This window comes from Triticum aestivum, chromosome 3A, assembly GCF_018294505.1.
Source record: "Triticum aestivum cultivar Chinese Spring chromosome 3A, IWGSC CS RefSeq v2.1, whole genome shotgun sequence".
Lineage (NCBI taxonomy): Eukaryota > Viridiplantae > Streptophyta > Magnoliopsida > Poales > Poaceae > Triticum > Triticum aestivum.
Window position 1 is genome coordinate 689054252 of NC_057800.1, and position 21674 is coordinate 689075925.

At 44.0% G+C, this 21674-nt stretch overlaps 1 protein-coding gene and 1 pseudogene across 1 annotated transcript; one reads left to right on the plus strand and one right to left on the minus strand.

The window, feature by feature from the left end:
* Positions 1-16725: 16725 nt before the first annotated feature.
* LOC123059118 (protein LURP-one-related 11-like) lies at positions 16726-17466 on the minus strand. The gene has a single exon (XM_044481756.1). The coding sequence runs from the start codon at positions 17415-17417 to the stop codon at positions 16824-16826; it is 594 nt and encodes a 197-aa protein (XP_044337691.1). The 5' UTR covers positions 17418-17466; the 3' UTR covers positions 16726-16823.
* Positions 17467-21246: 3780 nt separating this feature from the next.
* Positions 21247-21385, plus strand: LOC123063851 (uncharacterized; annotated as a pseudogene).
* The last annotated feature ends 289 nt before the right edge of the window (positions 21386-21674 follow it).

Sequence of the window (21674 nt, forward strand, 5' to 3'; positions counted from 1 at the left end):
GTAAATAGGCTTGGGATTCAGGCTGGACTCGGACTCGAGACACGTACGGAACAAGCAATGGGCATTGACAACCAAACCGATTTCTAGCTGGACTCGGACTCACGCGCGTAGGAGACAAGCAATTTGCATTGATAACCAAACCGATTTGAGCCAGAGACCAAACTAGTAGCTAAAGTTTTGGCATATATAGTAGTGAAAAATCCCTGCAAAAAAATATACGGTATTGTTACCCGGCTAACTTTCGCTGGGAGCGGGTCGCAGGCGAACACCATTTGACGGCAGTTTTAGTTGTGAAGAAAAATCAAAAGATGACAGTTTTTAAACAAAAAATGCCTTCACCTGAAACATCCGCGTGTGCCACACTCGCTGGCAAATGTTCGCCAGTTATGAGCGTCCAAAAAAAATAGCGATGTTTTTGCAAAAAAATATAGCAATGAAAAGAATAATGCACTATAGCATTGCTAATAGCACGTAATAGCATTTTGAACAATGTCTTGCTAAATAAATCGGTGTACAATAACTTGCTAATAGCGTATTTTAAGTGTGGAACTATTATGATGTAGCGCGCTACTTTTCACTAATATTTAGTCCCCCACATTGAGAGCGTGCAGTTTTCGCTCCTGAGCGGTTCCAGAAGCGATATAATTAGAAGGTGACAATTCTGCCCCCTTTCTCCATTGACGAGGCTGCGGTCCCTGCCTCCTCCGTCCACTGATCCAGCGGTGATGGATGGGGGTGGGTACACCGGCAATTCCGCTCCGGCTCTTTGTAAGGGTTGACCGAGTTTGTCTCAGGGGCGTTATTTATGTGGGGAGGACGGCGCCACATCTTTGGAATTAATTGCCTCTGCTCTCCTTCTACATCTACAATGCTCCAACCGGCGGCGGCGAGGAGCATGTGGCCATATCTTCTTGGTTGTCTTCAAATCTGGCGAGGGTATGTGTTGTTGACTTTGGTTCTTTTTGTTAGCGACAACGGCTGCGTCTTGGCTGGATCGAGACAAGGTCTCGCCGGTTCCAGTGGTTGAGCGATGTTGGATCTCCCTTTCTCCATCATGCTAGTCCAGATGGGCTGAAGTTGAAGACTTCCAGTCGACGGATTGTCCGACCGCAGATTACAAGGTCACGGTGGCTTCCTGTGGGAGCGGTGGCACGTCGGCTGCTCATGGCGGTGTGTGGGGTGGTTCAGCTCCCCAGGGACCCATTTGGAATTCTTCTTTTGTGTCAGGTGCTCTGTATCATTTGTCTGATTTATTATGATACAATATTATGATATGATACTCAACTCTCTCTTTCTTCATTTAATTCTATGTTACCTTATCAAAATTTTCTAGTTAGCTGCATGATACTAGCTATGATACTTCCATTACAGGCAGCTTTAGGGAGAGAACTCCTCCCCACAACATCTTCTCTCTCGTTGTCGCAATTTCTTTCTTTCTCCTCGACCTTACATGTTTTCCCTCTTTACTCTCTTCGCCCCAATCAACAGAAATGGGAGTCAAGAGGACATCTAGGACCCCCACTATGCTTTTCATGATAAAATGGGAATAATTCTTATTTGCTTCACAATTGGGTTTTGTATGAAAGAGAATATATGACACAATATCACACAAACAAAAGAATATAGGCCACAAACTTTGCCTTGGGAAAAAAATCCAGCTTCACTAAACCAACCTTAAATTGACCCTTTCCCTTGTCAGTGCACCTATGCATAACTCGATCTCCGTATCTCACTTTATAAACATTGAAAAATTAGGAACTATTGCGAGGGTGTAAGTATGATACACATTACTACGTACTATAGAATTTTAGATTCAAATTAAAAATAGATAGGTAGAAACAAAAAAGACAAATCACGTTGTGAATAGTAGCTACCGCAACATGGGCCTTGAATTCAGCCCATTTTCTATATCATCGGTGAATTTCTGTTTTTTTTCTAATGCTATGTTTACAATTTGGATCTCAAATTTTATAGGACGACGGATTCTTGTTGCTAGTACAACTTACTTTTTTGTTCAGAATTTTTTGACATCCATAAATTGGGTTTTATTAACTAGGTGCATGGCTAGCACTCGATGGGTGGGTGCACTAAATATTCCCCCATGGTAGCTATGGCCCTCCCCTGTGTGATCTCCACACAAACACTACACTGGTCTCTCATTGCTCGATTTCTCCAGCAGGACGACATTTATTGAAAACTTTAGCAAAAAGTCAAAAATAAACCTTGAACTAGACGAAAGCTAAATCGGACCCTGAACTTGTGATCCCTGAAATCAGCACACCAAACTTTCTGATCTGGGTCTATTTTATACCTTGAGGGTGTTTGGCTGGTATTCGCTGATGTGGCATGTCAAATCCTAGGATCCTTGACCAACTGGCCGGACATTAGGACAAATTGAGCCGGCCCATTAGCACAGTCGCTTGCATTCTCTATTTTTTTCTCTTTCTCTTTCTTTGTTTTCCATTTTCATAATGACAATAATTCTTTAATATTTTCACAATGACAATAAATAGTTTCTAAACTACACAAAGCCACTTGTCTTCTATAACTAGAGACGAAAAATTACTAGGCGACAAAAATTTACGCCAACAAGAGTGCTTGGCAATACTCGAACTCAGGTTAGCCACTCACCCTAAAGACTGCTCATGACGATAATCGGCACGGCATCAAAAAGAACAAACATGATCTTTCATATATGCAAACATTTTAAAAAAATGAAACGTTCCTTGAAAAAGAAATGTGAACACTTTTGAAATGCCAAATAGTTTTTTAAAGCAAAGAATTTATGAAGTTCCAAAAATATTTCTTGGAAAATGTGGCATAATTTTTAAAAAGCCAATCATTTTTTGAAACGTGTGAACAACTTTTGGAATTCCGAACATCTTTCAACAAATGTGAACAATTTTTGAAATCACAAATAGATTTTAAAAATGTAAACAGAAGGTGAAAGTTCCAAAACAAATTTTGAAAAACAAGAAACATTTTTCAATTTGTGACCAAAATAGAAAAATGGAGCATTTTCTAAACTTCTGAACAATTTTTGAAATGCTCAAACATTTTATGTAATTCTGGAACATTTTCTGAGTTTATGACCAAAATTTTAAAAACAAGTTTTTTGAAAGTTTGTGCAAATTTTGTTCAGGATTCAAAAATTGTACCCTTTCTTTTTAATGTTTTTGTTTCAAAAAGTGTTCGCTTTTTAAAGATAGATTGAGTTCTTAAAAACTTCCAGGTTGCCACAAGTGTCGCGCATGCAGTGTGCCACTTGTTAGTACCTGAGAAGGTTGGTGTGATCCAAGATATACCCTTGACTAGGGATTTTGGTATTTTCGCATTCCATTTGTGTGTGGCAGGTTCGCTTGGGTCCAGTTTTTGGTGTTTTTGTTTATGTCTTCCCTTTAGCTTTATTTTTTTTTGTTTCACTTTGTCCTTGTTTCTATTTTCTATTTTGTTTTTTGTTCCTTTTTTGTTGTGGTTCTTTTTTGTTTCAGTTATTCCTTTTTATCTTAATTTCACTTATGATTTTTCATTCTTTGAGGTAAAATTACAGAAATTGTTTTAGAGCTTCATGAAAAATATTTTAGACATTTCCTGAAAGTTTGGTAACATTTTAAAATAGTACATGAAACATTCTTCTGTAACAGTTTTAACATATTTTGAAGCCACGTGATTTTTTTTGTAAAGCGCGAACATCTAATTCTTGTTGAAAATATGAACTATTTAAAAAATATATTGAAAACCTTTTCCAAAATACGTGAACAGTTTATAAAAAAATTGTGAACACTTTCTAAAAATATATGAATAATATTAAATGCACAAGTATTTTTAAATTGCACGAATATTTCTTAAATACATGAATTTTTTAACTACATGAACAACATTTAATATATGAAAAACTCTTTATGAATTGCACTATGAGTTATTCCAAAATACACAATTAACTCTTTTTTAATACATGTTGTGAATTATTTATTACATGGCGTACATTTTATAATTCACTGTCAACCATTTTTTCATATATGAGTAACATTTTTCAATTCTGACCAACTTTTGTAAAAACAATTATCTCTAAAATTAGTAAAATAAATTATATTTATGTTTCTTCCAGAATTATTTTATAGAAAAATATCGTATATGTAATGTTCATGTATCTCAAAAATGTGTTTAAGGTTTTAAAAGATATTCACAAGTTAGAAAAAAACAGAATGAAAGTATGCAGCACGTGGCGCACTATACATTTACATTGCTAATACATGTCTGCTATAGGAGACCGCGATCATACAACTCGCAGTAGGAGAGGTAAAGACCCACCCTCATAGCAGAGCATGCGGAAGGATATACGGCATGGCACAAGAGTAGAGCTCAACAACAGGGCGAGGCGGAGCTAACCAAGTCCTAGCCCTCCAACTTTGGCGTAAACTTGATCACCTCAGCACAATTTATTACAAAAATTAGTGTTTTTATTTGCGAAAGAACACTGCTACACATATGATGGTATTAGTACATCGTCCCACACCAACTAAGAGCCATCCATCACATTTGTTCTGGGTTTGGAGCCATCGATTCAAGCGTACTATGAAAGTACGACTCCAAATCATTGATGGCACAATAATAGTTGGCGTGCCTCCATATATGATCTCACTAGCTAAGTCTTGATTACTAGCCAACTCATAAATTTTGGTCAAATGCTTATAATTCCTTATTAAGTGCTGATTATTGTTCTTAGTTTCTACAAAACAAGGTTATCAATTATTAGTTGATTATCAAAAATCAAATATGGAGTATTAACAGGAGTAGGCGGCGGGAATGGTCGTTTGGTGGTCTACGAACATCGATGTAATTATTATTATGTGTGGTGTGCTTTGTACTTCACGTGAACCTTTATACTAATAGATTTGGCTCCTTTTTGAAAAAAAGAAAGTTCAGGACAGGTACACTTGTACAAAACATCACAACACATATGGAATATCATAAACTATAAATTTAATTAAAATAACTTGGGCACAACCTTTTAGGCCTACATAGAGCTTCTTGAGATATCACTAAAATAACTGATGAGTGCTTAAAATAACTTGGTCACAATGACTCTGACTATTAAAATAACCGATGGTGTGCTGCTGCAAGATAGTGAGACGTCTGATGCAAAGATCGGATGCAGGTGATGTGGAAGAGGGGGAGGGCTTTGTGAGCACGGTTGACGATGTTGTTCCCTCGCGTGTTGCAAGCCGGTCATGGGGCTGCTGCGAGGGGGAACACACGTTCTGTGAGGCGGCGGCGCGGCTGCAAACCAAGCACCACTGCCGCAATGATGCTTTTCCATGGTGACACGAGACTCACAGTGTTGCGAGTGGGAGACATGGGGTTGTGCCAAGCTTGCGCGGTCTATGCTAACGTTGTGAGCAAGAGATGCGACACTGCTCTTTTCCAAGCACTTATGGTGGAAAACCAGCGAGAAGGGGATTTTATGTAGGGGGTGCAAGACACGAGGAGGGCAAGAGAAGGGCGATATCTAACGGCCAACCCGGCAACAATCATGTGACTTATGAGGCGGCCGATAGTACATTTGTGTTTATGCAAGCATGCACTTTTGAATTATAAAAGGAAAGTGCATGCACTTTTCGGTGTATGAGCGGGGCAATCAGGAATATATTTTATATATCTAAATAGAAGCCCCCATTAGATGATTTCTCTTAACATGCAGCCTACCCACATCAGCAACAACATGCAACCAACCACCTCAGCAAATTTGCCACCTCAACCAAAGAAAAAAAACGCCACAAAACAAATTATGTGATTTATTTTTTTAGTACGCATTGGTTCCTCTTTGTATTCTAAAACCGATCAGATAGGCTGTGTGCGGGGGATTTTAATGAAATTCTTGATGCATCTGAACAGTTTGGAGGCAATGACAGGGAAGAATGGAAGATGAAAGGATTTAGAGATACTGTTGATTACTGTCGCTTCACTGATTTGGGCTTCTCCGGTCTCCCATATACATGGGATAACCGACAGCAAGGACAAAACAATGTAAAAGTTCGCCTAGATAGAGGACTAGCTGATGACAAGTTTTTAGATCTATTTGATGACACTTCGGTGCGGCACATTCAGACCTCTGTGTCTGATCATTGCGCACTTGTATTAACGACTAATAGATCAGCTTGGTTACGAAATAAAGGACGAAACAAACCGTTTCGCTTCGAAAATGCCTGGACTCGCCACGAGAGGTATGAACAAGTGGTGGAAGAAGGATGACAGCCGCAAGCTAATGATCTGGCCGGCGTTTATGATGCGCTGAATGGTGTGCGACGTAGTCTGCAGAAATGGAGCCGGGAGGAGTTTGGTTCGGTGGAGAAACAACTTAAAATGATGAGAGAAAAATTGGAAAGGCTAAGAGCAGTCTCTTTAGGAACTGGGCCAACTCTAGCTGAACGAGACCTTCTCAAACGCATATCGGAGTTGCTGGCCAGAGAGGAGGCTCTCAAGAAGCAACGGTCCAGGGTTTTGTGGCTGCAGGAAGGTGATAGGAACACTGAGTTCTTCCATGCTAAGATGAAAGAAAGATCACGTACAAATAAAATTAAGTCATTGCGGAAGCCAGATGGTACGGTTGCGACCGAGCAACACGAGTTGGAAGCAATTGCTATGAATTTTTACATAGATCTGTTTACGGCACAGCAAGAGACTCATCCGGAGCTAGCAACAGAGTTGGTTCAGTGTAAAGTTTCACAAGAAATGAATGAAAAGCTGTGTTCTGTTATCACAAATGAGGAGATTGAAAGAGCTCTTTTCATGATGCATCCAAACAAGTCCCCAGGTCCAGATGGTTTTACAGCAGGTTTTTACATTCACCATTGGCATCTTTTGAAAGATGTTGTTTGCAATGCTGTGCGTACTTTTCTTGAAGGCGGTGATATGCCGGAGGTGGTTAATTCTACTGTTTTGGTCCTTATTCCAAAAATAAAAAATCCGCAAGACCTTACACAGTACAGGCCAATCTCATTGTGTAACGTGCTCTATAAACTAGCTTCAAAAGTTCTTGCCTTGAGGCTAAGACCAGTACTGCATCATATCATCGCGGAAGAACAAACAGCGTTTATCCAAGGACGATTGATTTCAGACAATGTTCTTACGGCTTATGAGTGTATTCACTACCTCAAGAAGAAAAAGGGCAAATCTGGTGATGTGACAGTTAAGTTGGACATGGCCAAGGCATATGATAGGGTGGAATGGTCTTATCTACGTGCGATGATGAACAAGTTGGGGTTTGCAGAAGCATGGATCGATAGAGTTATGGTATGTGTGCAGTCAGTATCTTTTTCTGTGCGCGTGAATGGCCAATTTTCTTCCACTTTCAGACCCACTCGAGGATTTAGGCAGGGCGATCCAATATCTCCCTACTTATTTCTTATTTGTGCGGAAGGATTGAGTTGTTTGCTGAAATTTAAAGGTCCGGTACATCTTTCTCGAGGTGTAAGAGTTGGCGTTCATGCTCCATGGGTCTCACACCTACTATTCACCGATGATTGCTTGGTCTTTACACAGGCTACGGTTGAGGCTGCCACTAGGCTGCATAACATTTTGGATATCTATAAAACAGCTTCTGGTCAGATGGTCAACCGTAGTAAATCAGCCATTTTCTTTAGCGCAAACTGTACTGATGAGACAAAGGCAATGGTCCATGTGAATATGGAGATTGAGACGGAAGCATTAGTTGAGAAGTACCTTGGACTACCAACCGCCATTGGTAAATCTTCTGATGTACAGTTTGAGCACGTAGCAACAAATATTCGAAAATTGGTGAATGGGTATGTTCCTAAACTCTTAAGTAGTGCGACAAGGGAAGTTTTGATTAAAGCGGTATGCCAAGCTATCCCAAATTATTCTATGAGCTGCTTTAGACTTTCCAAGAAATTGTGCAAGAAATTAACCAATATTGTGGCCCGCTTCTTTTGGGGGGGGGGGGAGATGATAATAAGATGAAATTGCATTGGAAGAAGTGGAAGGATATTGCAATACCTAAAGGAGAAGGAGGGATGGGTTTTAGGGATTTTGAATTATTCAACCAGGCTATGCTGGCGAAACAAGGCTGGAGGTTGCTTACATCACCAGATTCTCTATGCGCTAGAGTCTTAAAGGGTAAGTACTATCATGATCATGAATTTATGTCAGCTAAGAACAAAAGAGGATCCTCGCATATTTGGAGAGCCATTCTTCATGGCAGAGAGGGTCTAAAATTAGGCCTGATAAAGAGGGTTGGTGAAGGTTCTTCTATTCACCCATGGGAGGATCCATGGATTCCTTTTAACCATGGTTTCAAACCCCTAATTCAGCTTCCTGATGCAGCTATCAGTAGGGTGGAAGAATTGATTGACGCAGACAATGGTGAATGGAATATGAATTTGATTAATGCAAATTTTGTGGAACCGGATGTTAGTGTAATATGCAGGATTCCGATTAGTAATTCAGCTGAGGATATTTGGGCTTGGCAACCAGAAAAACATGGTCATTTCACTGTGAAATCGGCATATAGAGTTCTTCTCTCTAAAAGTCGTCAAACTTACCAGCCCGGGTCTAGCATCAATCAGGAGAAGGTATGGAAGGTGAAGAATTTCTGGTGGCGTATTATCCATGACTTTATACCCTGTCGTGCCGTTTTGAAGCGACGACATATGGAACGTATTGATTTCTGTGACACTTGTGGTCAACAGGAAACTACAATGCATGCTATCTTTGATTGCACTTGGGAAAGGATCTTCTTGGAGCAGGTGAAGTCCCTAACTGGCATAAAAATTCCTGACCTACATCCACACTCTTGGATGTTCGATGTGGTGGATGGTACAAAGATACCCCAATCTGAAGCTTGTATAATTTTAAGTGGAGCATGGGCGATCTGGACTGAACGAAATGCAAGAAAGCATGGAGAGTCTGGGCGCTGTATCATGCAATCAGTAAGAGGGTGATAGACTCGGTATTGGACTCAACAAGTGCTGGAAAAGTAAGCAAGCCGAAGCAATCAAAACAAATAAAATGGAATCCACCTGATGAAGGCGTGATGAAGATTAATGTAGATGCATCCTTTGATGATGTTTCTTGTCAAGGTTCGAATGGGCTGGTTATTCGGGATAGGGAGGGTGCATTACTTCGTGCACAAGCCCTTTGGTATAATTTTGCAGCTAGCTCACAGTCCATGGAAGCAGAAGCAATTCGAGATGGGGTCCGAATGGCTATTGAGAGAGGTTTCAGCAAAGTTGAGGTGGAAACTGATGCTCAAGCTATTGTTAAGTTGTGGGAGTCAGATACCTTCGATCGTTCGGAGATAGCTGCCATTCTTCAAGAGATCAGGGAGCTTTCTGATCAATTTGAGAGTTTTAGGCTGAAATTCGTATGTAGAGAAGCTAATGAAGCGGCTTATTTATGTGCGAAGCAAGCGACAAGTGTTAGGAGAAGATGTTTATGGCTTAATTATACTCCTGTTTTCCTAATGAACACGTTGTATCGTGACTGTATGCCTGCTTAAGTAAGCAATAAAACTCTTTTATGTTGCAAAAAAAAGAGACCTCAACTCCCCACCGCATATACTCCTCCGTTTCGTCTGCACGTCCCATCTTCTCTTCGGTTGGAAATCCGCCTCCATGGAAGATGAGCGGCAGCTAGGAGCTTGTGCTCCTACCCCTTTCCTAGGTCTGGCATCCATGGCTTCTAGCTTCTGTGGCGGCCCGCCTTTTGGCCGCGGAAGCGACAGCCGAGCGCCACCACGTCCATGTCAAGCGGACTATAGAGGTTGCAGCTGCAGCGGTGCCACCGTACTACCGGTTTGAACGAAGCGCCCAGATCCTACTCTTAGCCGCTGAAGCTGTCCGTCTGGTCGAGGATTGATCTGTACCTCCTACTTTCCGCGGCTCGCACTACTAGGAAAAGGGCTATAAATAATATGAACATTAATGGCGCATCAAACATGTGGTGCGCCACTACTATATAGCAGTGGCGCACCATGTGTTGGTGCGCCATTAGTATGGTAGACACTAATAGCACACCATGCCCATGGTGCACCACTACTAACATTTTTTTTTCAAAAATACTAATGCCGCATCAGGGCACGGTGCGCCATTACTAGTTTTGACTAGTAATGGCGCACCACTCACCCCATGCGCCACTACAATTTTTTTTCTGTTCTAGTGTCCTCATGAATATTTATTTATGTTTATTATGGTATTGAATTTCTAATTCACAAAAAGTATTGAATTTGTTAATATTTTTTGAACTCATGAATATTTTTAAATTTAATTCATGGACACTTTTTGAATTCATGAATATTTTTTCAAATTTGATGATATTTTTTCATATTCAATATGAAAAAATATTGAATATTCATGAGGACACTCGATCTCGACCCCCCTTCATCTCGATCGCTATCCCCCCTCGCCAGATCCTCCTCGCCGCCGAGCACCCCCCGCACCCTCCCCCGCTCCACCGCCGCCGCCGACCCCCCACACCCTCCCCCGCTCCACCGCCGCCGCCGACCCCCCGCACCCTCCCCTGCTCCACCGCCGCCGCCGACCCCCCGCACCCTCCCCCATCTCCTCGCTCGGTTCCCCCGAACGGAATCGGCCGAGCGCACCACCCACCCCTCCCCCCCCCCCCCCCCGAGCGAGACCTAGGGTTGAAGACGCCGCTGCCGGCCCTCCGATAGGCAACAAAAAATCCTAAAAAAATACTAATGGCACACCGCTAGGGGGTGCGCCATTGCTATAAAAAAAGATTACTAATGGCGCACCTTTAGGGGATGCGCCATTGCTATCCAAAAAAAAGATTACTAATGGCGCACCACCAGGAGGTGCGCAATTGCTATCAATTTTTTTTACTAATGGCGCACCACTAACCCTTCCCCCACTAAAATCCTCAGTCCCCTTTCTATCTTCCCCAATCGATCACATCTCACCCGCCCACTGCCCCGACCCGTACTGCGCCGCCCCCGCGCCCCCGCCGCCTGCCCCGCACCCGACGATCCCCGCGCCCGCTCCACCGCCGGAGCACTAGGAGGAGGAGGCTCGCGTCCACCAGGAGGAGGAGGCCCGTCGGAGCACATCTTCTTCCTCCGACCGACCCCATCTCGCCGTCGCCACCGCCTTCTGTTTCACCGAGCGGCTTCGCCTCCGCTGTCCGTCGCCCGTGCAACCTCGCCGCCGTCCGTCACTACCCAGCCCCTGCGCAGGTGCCCCTCCCCTCTCCTCTTCCCCTTCCTTCGCCCCATGCCTGATTGAGCCGACGCGCCAAGTACTAGGTTATGTTCTGAATTTTGGGGCGGTAGTGTGTGTAAGCGAGTGAGCAGTGTTATGCATCGGCGTCTGATGCTTCCTAGTTAGACTTGGGAGTTTGCATTTGCTAACATTTCTATATAAGCAAAGTTGCCTTCTGTTCTTGTTTGCATTATCTAACGCAATACCCAGTCATGGATTGTCTAAGGTGAATATTTTAAGTACAACTTGCTGCAAAACCCGGAGTGCATTGGCATGTTCCTTTCTTTATGCCATTCCTGTAGTCTGTTTGCTAGGCACTTACAAGGAAGCAATTAGTCAACCTTAAAACTCAACTAAATTGTATCAGTTTTTCTAGTTCTGAAGGGAGTGGTGTTTTTATTTAGTTGTTTGAGCCTGCTTTTTCGTTTGCTTAAGTAGTTGTAACTCTCTCAATATTGGTCGTCCTACTTGGTCTCCAGCCACACTACCGTCCTCTTATTATACATAAGCTTGACAGTGGCGATTATGCCCATGTGTTGTGATGTTGTGAGGAAGAGGAAGGTGATCTGATTTTTATTTACTATCCTTGTAATATGATCCTGCTTTGCTTGAAAAACCAGTCCATGACAGATAGAAGCAATGACATGAGCTACTTCAGTGACCAGTTACACTTGCCTATACTTATCATTGTTTTGGTATTTTTTCCGCATCTCTCATGCTGATACTGTAGGAGTAAAATCCATGCTGATACTGTAGGAGTAAAATCCATGCGAAACTGTTTGTTATTTTTTCCGCATCTCTCATGCTGATACTGTATGAGTAAAATCCATGCCCTGTTAACAATGTATTACAAGAATTGTTTTCTTTTGTGTGTTTCCCTGAAATATTGTGTTATAATAGAACTATTCCTGGATATGGTCATGGCAGATAAATTTGTCATCAGTTTGTAGGTTGTCGAATCAGCAACTCGTAGTTGAATTGATTAGAGTTGGCCCCAAGGACGCTACTCGTAGTTGAAACTTGTAGAATGCTACCTGAATTTCACTGGGATATCAGATTCAAATTGGATGAAACTGTTTCTGATGTTGCTTGCCACAAGTTTTGTTTGTAGTACTGTTTGGCAGTGACTGATTTTTGTCCATATGAAAGCAGAGGACCATATGGTCTGTGGCCTTTTCATCCATATAAAAGTAGAGGCACATTGTGGTGCTAGTTTGCTGGGTTTTGTCTCCGACCATCATGTCGTGATGATTTTGTAGGTACCCCGAGAGGCCCTTGAGTTTGCCGGAATGTCGATTAACTTCCGTTCCGGCAAATTCGGGTACTCCATAATGTCCTATTTTCAGCAAAGGTCATGCTGAAATTTTCTGTGAATTTTAGCATGACTTAACTAAAAATAGGACATATGGGGTACTTGCGACTAATGCATGGGCCGGGATATCTTAGTACTTAATTAAGTAGGATCAACTGTCTCTTGTGTTATACATATAGAAGTGTGATATCAAGTCATAGTTATTACTAATGTCAGTTGCTCGTCATCGATAAACCCTAATCTGGTAGGATGACCTACTAAAAAAGCCCATACCACATATTCTATTTGGATGGCCTTTCTAACCCTTGACCATAAATACTTGAGATGGATGTAGCAGGCTTAAAGAAAGAAATGTTTTTAGGCCAACTCCACTGGGCCTGGCTGAAAATGCATAAGTGTGCATGACTAACAATATTCTATTATAAAGCTAAACAGGAAAGAGGAACCACTCATCCTGACCATTTGCTCTCAAAATTACCACTTCACTTCTTACTACTGAAAATCTTAGACCATCTCCATTCACCAATAGCTCAAACCAGTTCGAAGGGCGTGTTTTCACCACACTGTGGATTATCTTATTGGACCCAATGCAAGAGATGATTTAGTTTTGAATTATGAACGTAGGAAATGTCGTCATCGGACGACGAAAGTCTCCCGCGGGAGTGCGGCTGGTGCCACGACGATCGAGGTCTGTGCGACAAGCCTCACCTGGACGATGATCGGCGCTTCAACATTAAGCTCGAGGAGAGTCAGGGTCTATTTTGTTTTATGCTATTTTACCTTAAATAGGGTGTTTAGGTCATGTATAGGCATAGCAGTAGCAGTAGCACGGAGATAAGAGAGGACACATCTCTCAATTATCTCCAAATGCAGCATTACTTTCGACAAACTCGCTACTCGCGGTCTCGAGACTTGTAATGTTCTAACTTTGTTCGGTATTTTAAATTCGGAGACTAATATGATGAATTGTATTCGGAGACTAATCTTCTATTGTATTCGATAAATCTGTTGTTTATATGTTGTGCTCTCTATATTCTGTGCAGTAATATGTTTTGTAACTTGTGCAAATATCAGAAAAAAAATCCCTAATATTCATACTAGTGGCGCACCACTTAGCACTTTAGTGGCGCACTGCAGAAAGCACACTAGTGGCGCATCATCAACTAGTGCGCCATTAGTAAGCCAGAGCACATGGATAAATATGGCCCCCTGGGAGGCATACTAATGTCGCACCGTGGGATATACTAATGGCGCACTGCATGGTGTGCCATTAGTAAAAATTCTAATGGCGTGATGCTAGTGGCGCACCTGTAGTGCGCCATTAGTAGCCAAAACAGGTGCGCCACTAGTAGGCCTTTTCCTAGTAGTGTCGGCACCTTCCGCTTGCAGCCGCTCGACCGATTTGAGAGGAAGAGACGAGAAGGATAAGACATCTTGCAGCTATGTGAGAGAGAAGGTAGGGGAGCATGACCGAGTGTGGCGGCGGCTCTGCCGACGGGAGAGACAGGAGAGCATGACTAGAGACGACATCACACATCAAGAACCAGAGGCAATGAGGTACAGACATCTTCTCCCAGATTAATCAGAAGTCCCCTAAAAAAGATTGATTTGGAATTAGAAAAACAGGACTACATCTAGGTTGTGGCATTAATTTACTCTCTTCCTTTTTTATTTGATAGAAAGGGAATCGTATGATATACATGACTTATGCAAGTTACTTGCCCAATCTCATTTCCGCATGCTTTGGCATGTAACTAATTAGGAAAATCTTGAATTTCCTTTTATGTAAGTTTGTCTCTGCAGATGGTAGTAGATTAACATGCATCATACAACTTGGAATCTTTCAGTTAGGTGGAACCAATTTTCAGGTCGGCCCAAAAAAGGATGCAATTTTTAGGATCGTGGGAAAGTTCAGATTGCTGGTATGATATGGTTCCTAACTAACTTTTTGTGTGGGATGCTACTGGAATAAATCTTAACTTTGATCATTTCGTACAGCAACACGTCAGAGTTATGACAAAGCATCATACGTTCATAAATAAGCTGCCTCAAAGTTTCAGGTGAGAACTATATATGAACAAGATTACTTTTACGAAGAAAGTAAGTCATGGACTGACAATAGTTTAATACTTAATTGTTGTATATCATTCCTTACGCTTGACCTGTGGTCTCTTCTTATTACTCCACTGTTGAGACAGACATGTTTGTTGCTTTTCAGTACATGTGCAGACGTACCCATTTAAATCTTTCATATCCATTGATATATTTGTCACTAATGTCATCCACCTGTTATTTTCTTCATATTCATGGTCAATTTCACAATATATGCTGATGACTACGAATATTTACCTTCATCCACGGTGTTGTAAAACAAGAAAAAGAAGTTTTTATACAGCCATATGAATAATCAACCGCCCCCTCCTCAACTCATGTTCTATTAGTTGACTACACAAGTTTACAGTCCACTTTTCTTTGGAAATAAAAAAATTTCAGATTAATTTTATGCCCGAAGAAAGTGCAACTGATTATGTAGTCATAAGATGCATGTTTCATGTCTTTCAAGTATTGTTACACTAGCTTACGCTGGGGATATAGAGTGTGCACCGAGATTTGAGTAAATCTCATATTGGAAGGTCAAATTGTTGATTCATATTATGCTTATACACGCAATGCATGCAATTAATAATGATCAAGCTTCAAAATATCGGGTATTGGGTCCGTACCGGTTTGGCTTTGACATATCGGATGTCGGATATCGGGAGATATGGACGATATGTAGATATATCAGTGAACACATGTCTAGTTTTTTTTCATTATTCTTGTTCAAAACATTTATTTTTAGTAATATCGGATGATGTCAATGCTTTAACACAACACTTTTAGATTCATAGTTTATTAATTTGTTGATTAAGAAACTATTAAGGAAAGATTCACAAAATCCTTGCTCTATGATTAAAAACAATATGATATATATATATACATTTGTACGAAACATTGTGAATAACTTTCATAATATATAATGCAGTTGTAAATGCGCAATCTTATTTCACTGCTATTTAATAAAGAATTGTTGCCATCTACGTATCGTTCTATATCGCTCGACATATCGGGCTAGATATCGGCCATATCGGTCGATATTTCAGTCCATATCGGATGATATGTTGGAAAATGATATTTGCAAAATGATATGTTATGTCTATATCGGTGGAGCCCTAAAAGTGATATATCGACCTATATATCGGTCGTATCGGCCTATATTTGAAAGCTTGATAATGATACTTATGTGTATCTCTTTTTCTATAGAAAAAGAGGGTGATAGTTGCCAAGATTGACGTGCAAAACAGGTTAAAACTTAAAACAGAGATGGATGTCTCATTAATATATTTTTTTGGTGTACAATTGTGTCCACTTACCCTATCAGCCCATGTACTAACTCTAACAGTATGTGTGTTGACTTTTTTTGGTATTGTCATCGACAGCATGTGTTGAATGCTGCAAGAATACCTATGTAGTTAATGTTTCTTTTTTGCAAGAAGTAGCATTTATATATAATACTATAATTTAGAGGTTTTGCAATTTTTTATATATTATTTTGCTACATGCTTCATGTTTTTAGTGTTTAAAATTAATGTTTGTGTTGTTTTAGTTTTAGTTCATTTTGTAGCACCTATTATACAAATTTTTAACAAGGTTTTCGCAGCAACGCGCGGGATATCATCTAGTTACCCAAGTAGGGCAGTCATCTCGTATAATAAGTCTAATGCAGACTATATGTCTAATTTATCTGTGTCTAAAGTAGGTATCTGCCTCACTTTGTCAGTTTAGCTCCGTTGGTCATTGTGCTTGATCATGATAATTATTTTTGTTTGTCCATTGTTAACCTCTTTTTTAGTGTTTCCACGGCAAATTATAAAGTAAGTCTATCACGTATAACTAAATACCGCAAACTGAGCGCTACCTCTCCTACAGTATCATCAACGTAGTAGAGTTTATCTCACGAAAGAGTCAAATTACCAATACAATATATAATCTAGATAGAAAACCAAACACCTATAAAGATTATACAATCAAAGCACAACCACATTTACTTTCATTTTTTTGATGATTATGGTAAAACCCTTTGAGGAAGGGTAAAAACACACACCAAAAAGAGTCGCCATGTACTCAGTTTGGGCAAAAACTTTCTGGCTCAGCTACATGGAACTTCGTAGTTTGGACATGAAACCGCATGAAAACGGAAGAAGATTGCCGCTCCATGCATATGCATGCATCCATCACATGGAGCGGTTCATGAGGCCACGCACCACGACCAAACCCAAAGCTAGCAGGTGCTCCACCTCCGGCGCCACCGTCAGCGTCAGCACGTCGTCCCCCAGCACCACCCCCGCCGGCGTCTGCTTCCGTGCGACCTCCGCCACCACCGCGCCATCCACGCCGCGTACTCTGTACTCCCACTTGCTGCCAGAGCACCCGTCGATTGTGTAGCACGTCCCCGCGCCGCCGTGCATCGCCACGGCGGCCCCGCCCTTCTCGGCCCGCCGCACGCTGAACCACGGAGTGGCCTCCTCCTCCTTGCCGCCGTTGTGGGCGCACCGGCAGACCTCCCACCTCCTGAACATGCCGAAGCCCTTGCGCCTGATCCTGATGAGGGAGTTCCCCTCACGGTCCATGAAGAAGACCTCGCGGCCGCCCCTGCAGCCGTAGTTGTCGACGCGGAAGGCGACGGCGCCGTCGGGGCCGTACACCGCGCAGCCGTTGCCGTTGAAGATCAGCGACTTCATCCACACCGTGTACGCCTGCCTGCCCTCCTGGTCTCCGGAGCAGGGAGAAGAAGAGGCCGCGGCAGGAAGAGGCTGGATCTTGGCCATTGGAGAGCGTTCGAAGAAGATTTCTCTGCTCTGCTCTGCTGCTGTTGCGATGAGAAGGACATCGATGATTGGGATGGTTGGGAGCCAGTGGCTGGTTCTACATATTTATAGTTGCTTGAACTAGTTTGTTCGTTATCCCGTGTCCGGATTAGTTTAGTTAATGGTAGTGTGTGCGTCACGCCTTTGGATAGAACAGTGCTGCACTGAACTTGTTTATGCTCGACCCAGTACTGTGCTCTACGTCAGCATCCGATTTGCATCACGTTTACATAGTGCTCCTTTGGAGCTCTTCTCTTCGCAACAAATTTATAGGTGCTTACATGAGACAGGCAGTTGAGACTGGATGTGATTAAACCACAATGCACAACAAAACGAACTACGGATGGTTCCTTTTGGGCTGCTAGTCAGAAAATAGATTGTTCTGTTCGGTGAGCAGAAAGAAAGCAGGCGTGTAGCCATGTACTACGCTGATCCAAGGATAAGTACTCGCACCTAATTAACTAAGCAGGCAGAGGCCAGTTTCCGTCGCTGTTACACTACACCTTCTCTGATGTTAGCCGGCGGCCCTCAGAACAACTTTGTTTACAACATCGCTTATCCACACATGGGAGAACTCAATCCCTAAGAGCAAGCTACATTTTTCCTCATCATAATCGAAGCTTTGTTCAATCAGTTTCATGCTCTTTGGACAAATGGGAGACTCATTTATATTAGTAATCACCATTGCTCCGTGGAGCACGCAGACACCATGTGAATACACACAACACTATTTTCTACTGAAACGAGACGAAATCAACACACGGCAACGATCGATGTACCCTAGAATTAATAGGAGTAGCCATCAGAGAGAAAGCTCCATCGTTTACCGGATCAAGTGGTGCTAGTCCAGTTGACGGTTGGTACATAATTTCTTTGCGTGTTTACGGTACGTACAGATCAGTGTGGAGCAGCCGAACTATGTACGAGTGGTAGAGATCAGTACATAGTACTCAGTGTGATCCGTGGCGCTCGGTCGGTAGATACACACGGCAACATACCATTCTCGTGCATAGTGTGTATAATGCACGTACCGCATCGTTGATCACTTTCTAAAAGGACATTCCGAGAAAAAGGAGGGATGGGGTGGAAGTTAGTACAAATTGTATATGATGCTTGATTAGGACATCTCCAACGTCAACCGGCTAATTTTCTTCCGCATCCATCCATGGACATGGACCAGTCCACGGACATGGATGCAGAAGACGGTCATTTAATGCTGACCGCATACATTCAACAAATTTTTTAGCAAATCAGACAAAATTCATGCAAACACGCCGGAGTTTGATACAAACCGGAAGAGATTCATGCAAACAGGCCAACTTCATATAAAGATGATGAAATTTATTACATTTATGAACATAGTTGAACTAAAAGCGGAGCTCGTCTGACTATGGAGGTATAATTTCGGGCATACTTCTACTCTAAACCTAAACTAAATGATCGCCGGCGCCCGGTCACCATGTCCGGCCACGAGCCCCGAGAACTGAAACTTCGCCTTCTACAATTCCACCTCGGCGCTCTCCAGCTCCACCTTCGACTAATAGGCCAACAATGCTCAGCCCACCAAGCTTGGCATCAACGAGAGGGGAGGAGCGGTGGCCTTCTTGGGACCCGAGAGGCGGTGACCTACCGTGCACTACTCTTCCTCACTGCACGCAGTGCCCGCGAACGTGCCGGCTTCATGGTCGTGGCGGCCTCGATGGAGCCGGCTATGTCCTCCTCGTCCTCGGTCTTGCCACACACCTCATCCGCCGCTTCGTCGAACTCGTTGTAGATGGCCTTCAGTTCTGCCCGACGCTGGCGGTACCGCCAGGGGGTGAGGCGGATGTCGTGAGCAGAGCGGTAGGACTCGAGCAACACCGCCTGCTCCGCCACGCCCGTGTCTGGCGTGATTTCCCTGCCGGCATTGAGCTACTCCTCCGCCTACAGGTGCTCGTGGAGGAGCTGGTGGTTGTAGGTGGAGTCGGCATGCGCCTCCCGGAACTGCTCCTCTCGCTCCTTTCGCACCATGTCCATGTAAGGGCACGAACCTCGCCGATGGTAATGGTGCAATGCGCCGGTGAGGGTGGCGCAGACGAGGAGGGTGGCGCAGACGAGGAGGGTGGTGCTGGATCGTCCTCGGTCATGTCCTCCATTGAGATGTCGGCAGCCTCCGGCTGCCTGTCGGCAGTAATGGTGGCCATCTCCTTCTGGTCGGACATAAGTCTATCCCAGAGGGCTTTGAAGCGGGAGGAGTCCATGGTGGGCATGGTGCGGAACAGGATAAAGGGAGCGGAGGAGGATGAATGCGGCTATGGACGGGGCTGCAGTTTATATAACGGGCGATGCGGCAATGGTCGGCGGCAGAGGGACAGACGGGAGGCGCCGGAGTAGCCACCTCGACAACCACGTGCCATTAATGTGGGCGGCAGACGGGCGGACGGACAGATGTGGTGTCGTTTGAACGCGAAGCAGTCACAAGCACAGGGAAGCGGCACGGGCGGCACTGTCTCGGTCGACGCGCCACTTCAATGCCGGCGCCAGTGAGAGACCGTCTTTGCTCTGGTCGGGCATGAATGCAGCGCTGGCCGTTTCGGGCGGGAAGCGCTCGTGGGCGAGAGAGGGGTTTTTGGTTGCCCAGAACGATCAGACGCGAGCGTGGCAGTGGACCGGATGCCCGCAAAACCCTCCAACATTTGTCTCCGGTTTGCAGCAAAAAACCACGTCTAGACCGCCCAATGAACCGATACAGGATGACGTTGGATGGCTTCTACTGTCCGGACCCCGTGATCCAGACGTATGCAAACGGTTTGATGGTCCGTGTTAGAGATGCCCTTAGTCCCACTTGAACATGTTTTGCTCCGGTTATCTCTCGTGAGCATTTGAATGCAGACCCTAGGTAGTTGCATGCTCAACACCTCACCATATTCTTTTGCAACCTAAGTTCAAAAGCTCCTTGTCATATATTTGTATGGTAGCTTTATGCTTCTTTTTCTCTAGAACGATGTTTGTTACACATCACATCAGAATTCCTGGAAGCTGCAGCGCGTACGTGTTAGATGAAAGGCTGTGTAGGTGTGTAAGGTGACATATATGTCACGAATATTGTATGCGTGTGTATACGTATGTATCTTGTGTAAATGGCGCAGGTTGTTAGGATAAGTTGAGCCTTTTCTAGTGTAGCTTGGAGTAGGGGCAAAGCTTAGCAACAACCTGCGCATGATGTAATCTCCTGAGTATATAACACGAAGGCGTCCCTACCAGGAATGCAATACGCTTCCATCATCGTAGTTTTAACATGGTATCAGAGCCATCCTCGAACACATCCATGGCGTCTTCAAGTTCCTTCCCATCCTCGCCATTCGCACACGCCGCCATCGAGAAGCTCACGAAGGGCAATCAGGCCCTGTGGCGGGCGACGGTGCTCTCGGCCATCCGAGGAGCACAGATGGCCAAGTACCTCGACGTCGAGCAACCGCCGCCGCCTATGCAGATTGATGTGGCCTCGTCTGACGGTAAGACAACGGCGAAAGCGCCGAACCCTGATTTCCAAACCTGGTATGCTCAAGACCAACAAGTCTTCTCCTATCTTCTGATGACACTTCCTCGTGAGATAGCCATCCAGGTTGCGTCATGCCACACCTCTGCTGAGCTCTGGAACACGGTGGAAGGGATGCTTGCATCTCACACCCGTTCCCAGAACACCAACGTCCGGATCACCCTCGCCAACTTGCAGAAGGGCAACTCCTCCATCACCGACTACGTCGGAAAGATCAAGTCTCTCTGCGACGAACTGGTCGCTGCAGGGAAGAGGGTGGACGACGACGACATCGTCTCCCACATCCTGGCCGGGTTAGATGAAGATTTCGACCCGGTGGTGTCCGCCATGTGTTCCCGGGTGGAGCCGGTGACCGTGGCCGAGTTGTTTTCACAGCTGCTGAGCTTCGAAACAAGGCTCAATCTTCGGGGCGGAGGGTCTCAATCCTCTGCTAACGCTGCCACTCGAGGCCGTAGAAACGGCGGTGGCGGTGGTGACCGCGGTCGCCGCCAAGGCGGCAATGGTGGTGATCGCAGCGGGCGCGGCGGCGGCTACTCCAAGCCAGGAGGTCGCGGTGGCGGACACAACGGCAACAACGGCGGCGGGGCCAACTACAACAACCATGCCTCTGCTCCTAGGGTCCAGTGCCAGATCTGCGGCAAGATGGGCCACCCAGCCTGGAAGTGCTAGAAGCGCTATGA

Coding starts and splice junctions, on each gene's coding strand:
- LOC123059118 (XM_044481756.1), bottom strand. CDS start 17,417: ATGGCCAAGATCCAGCCTCTTCCTGCCGCGGCCTCTTCTTCTCCCTGC.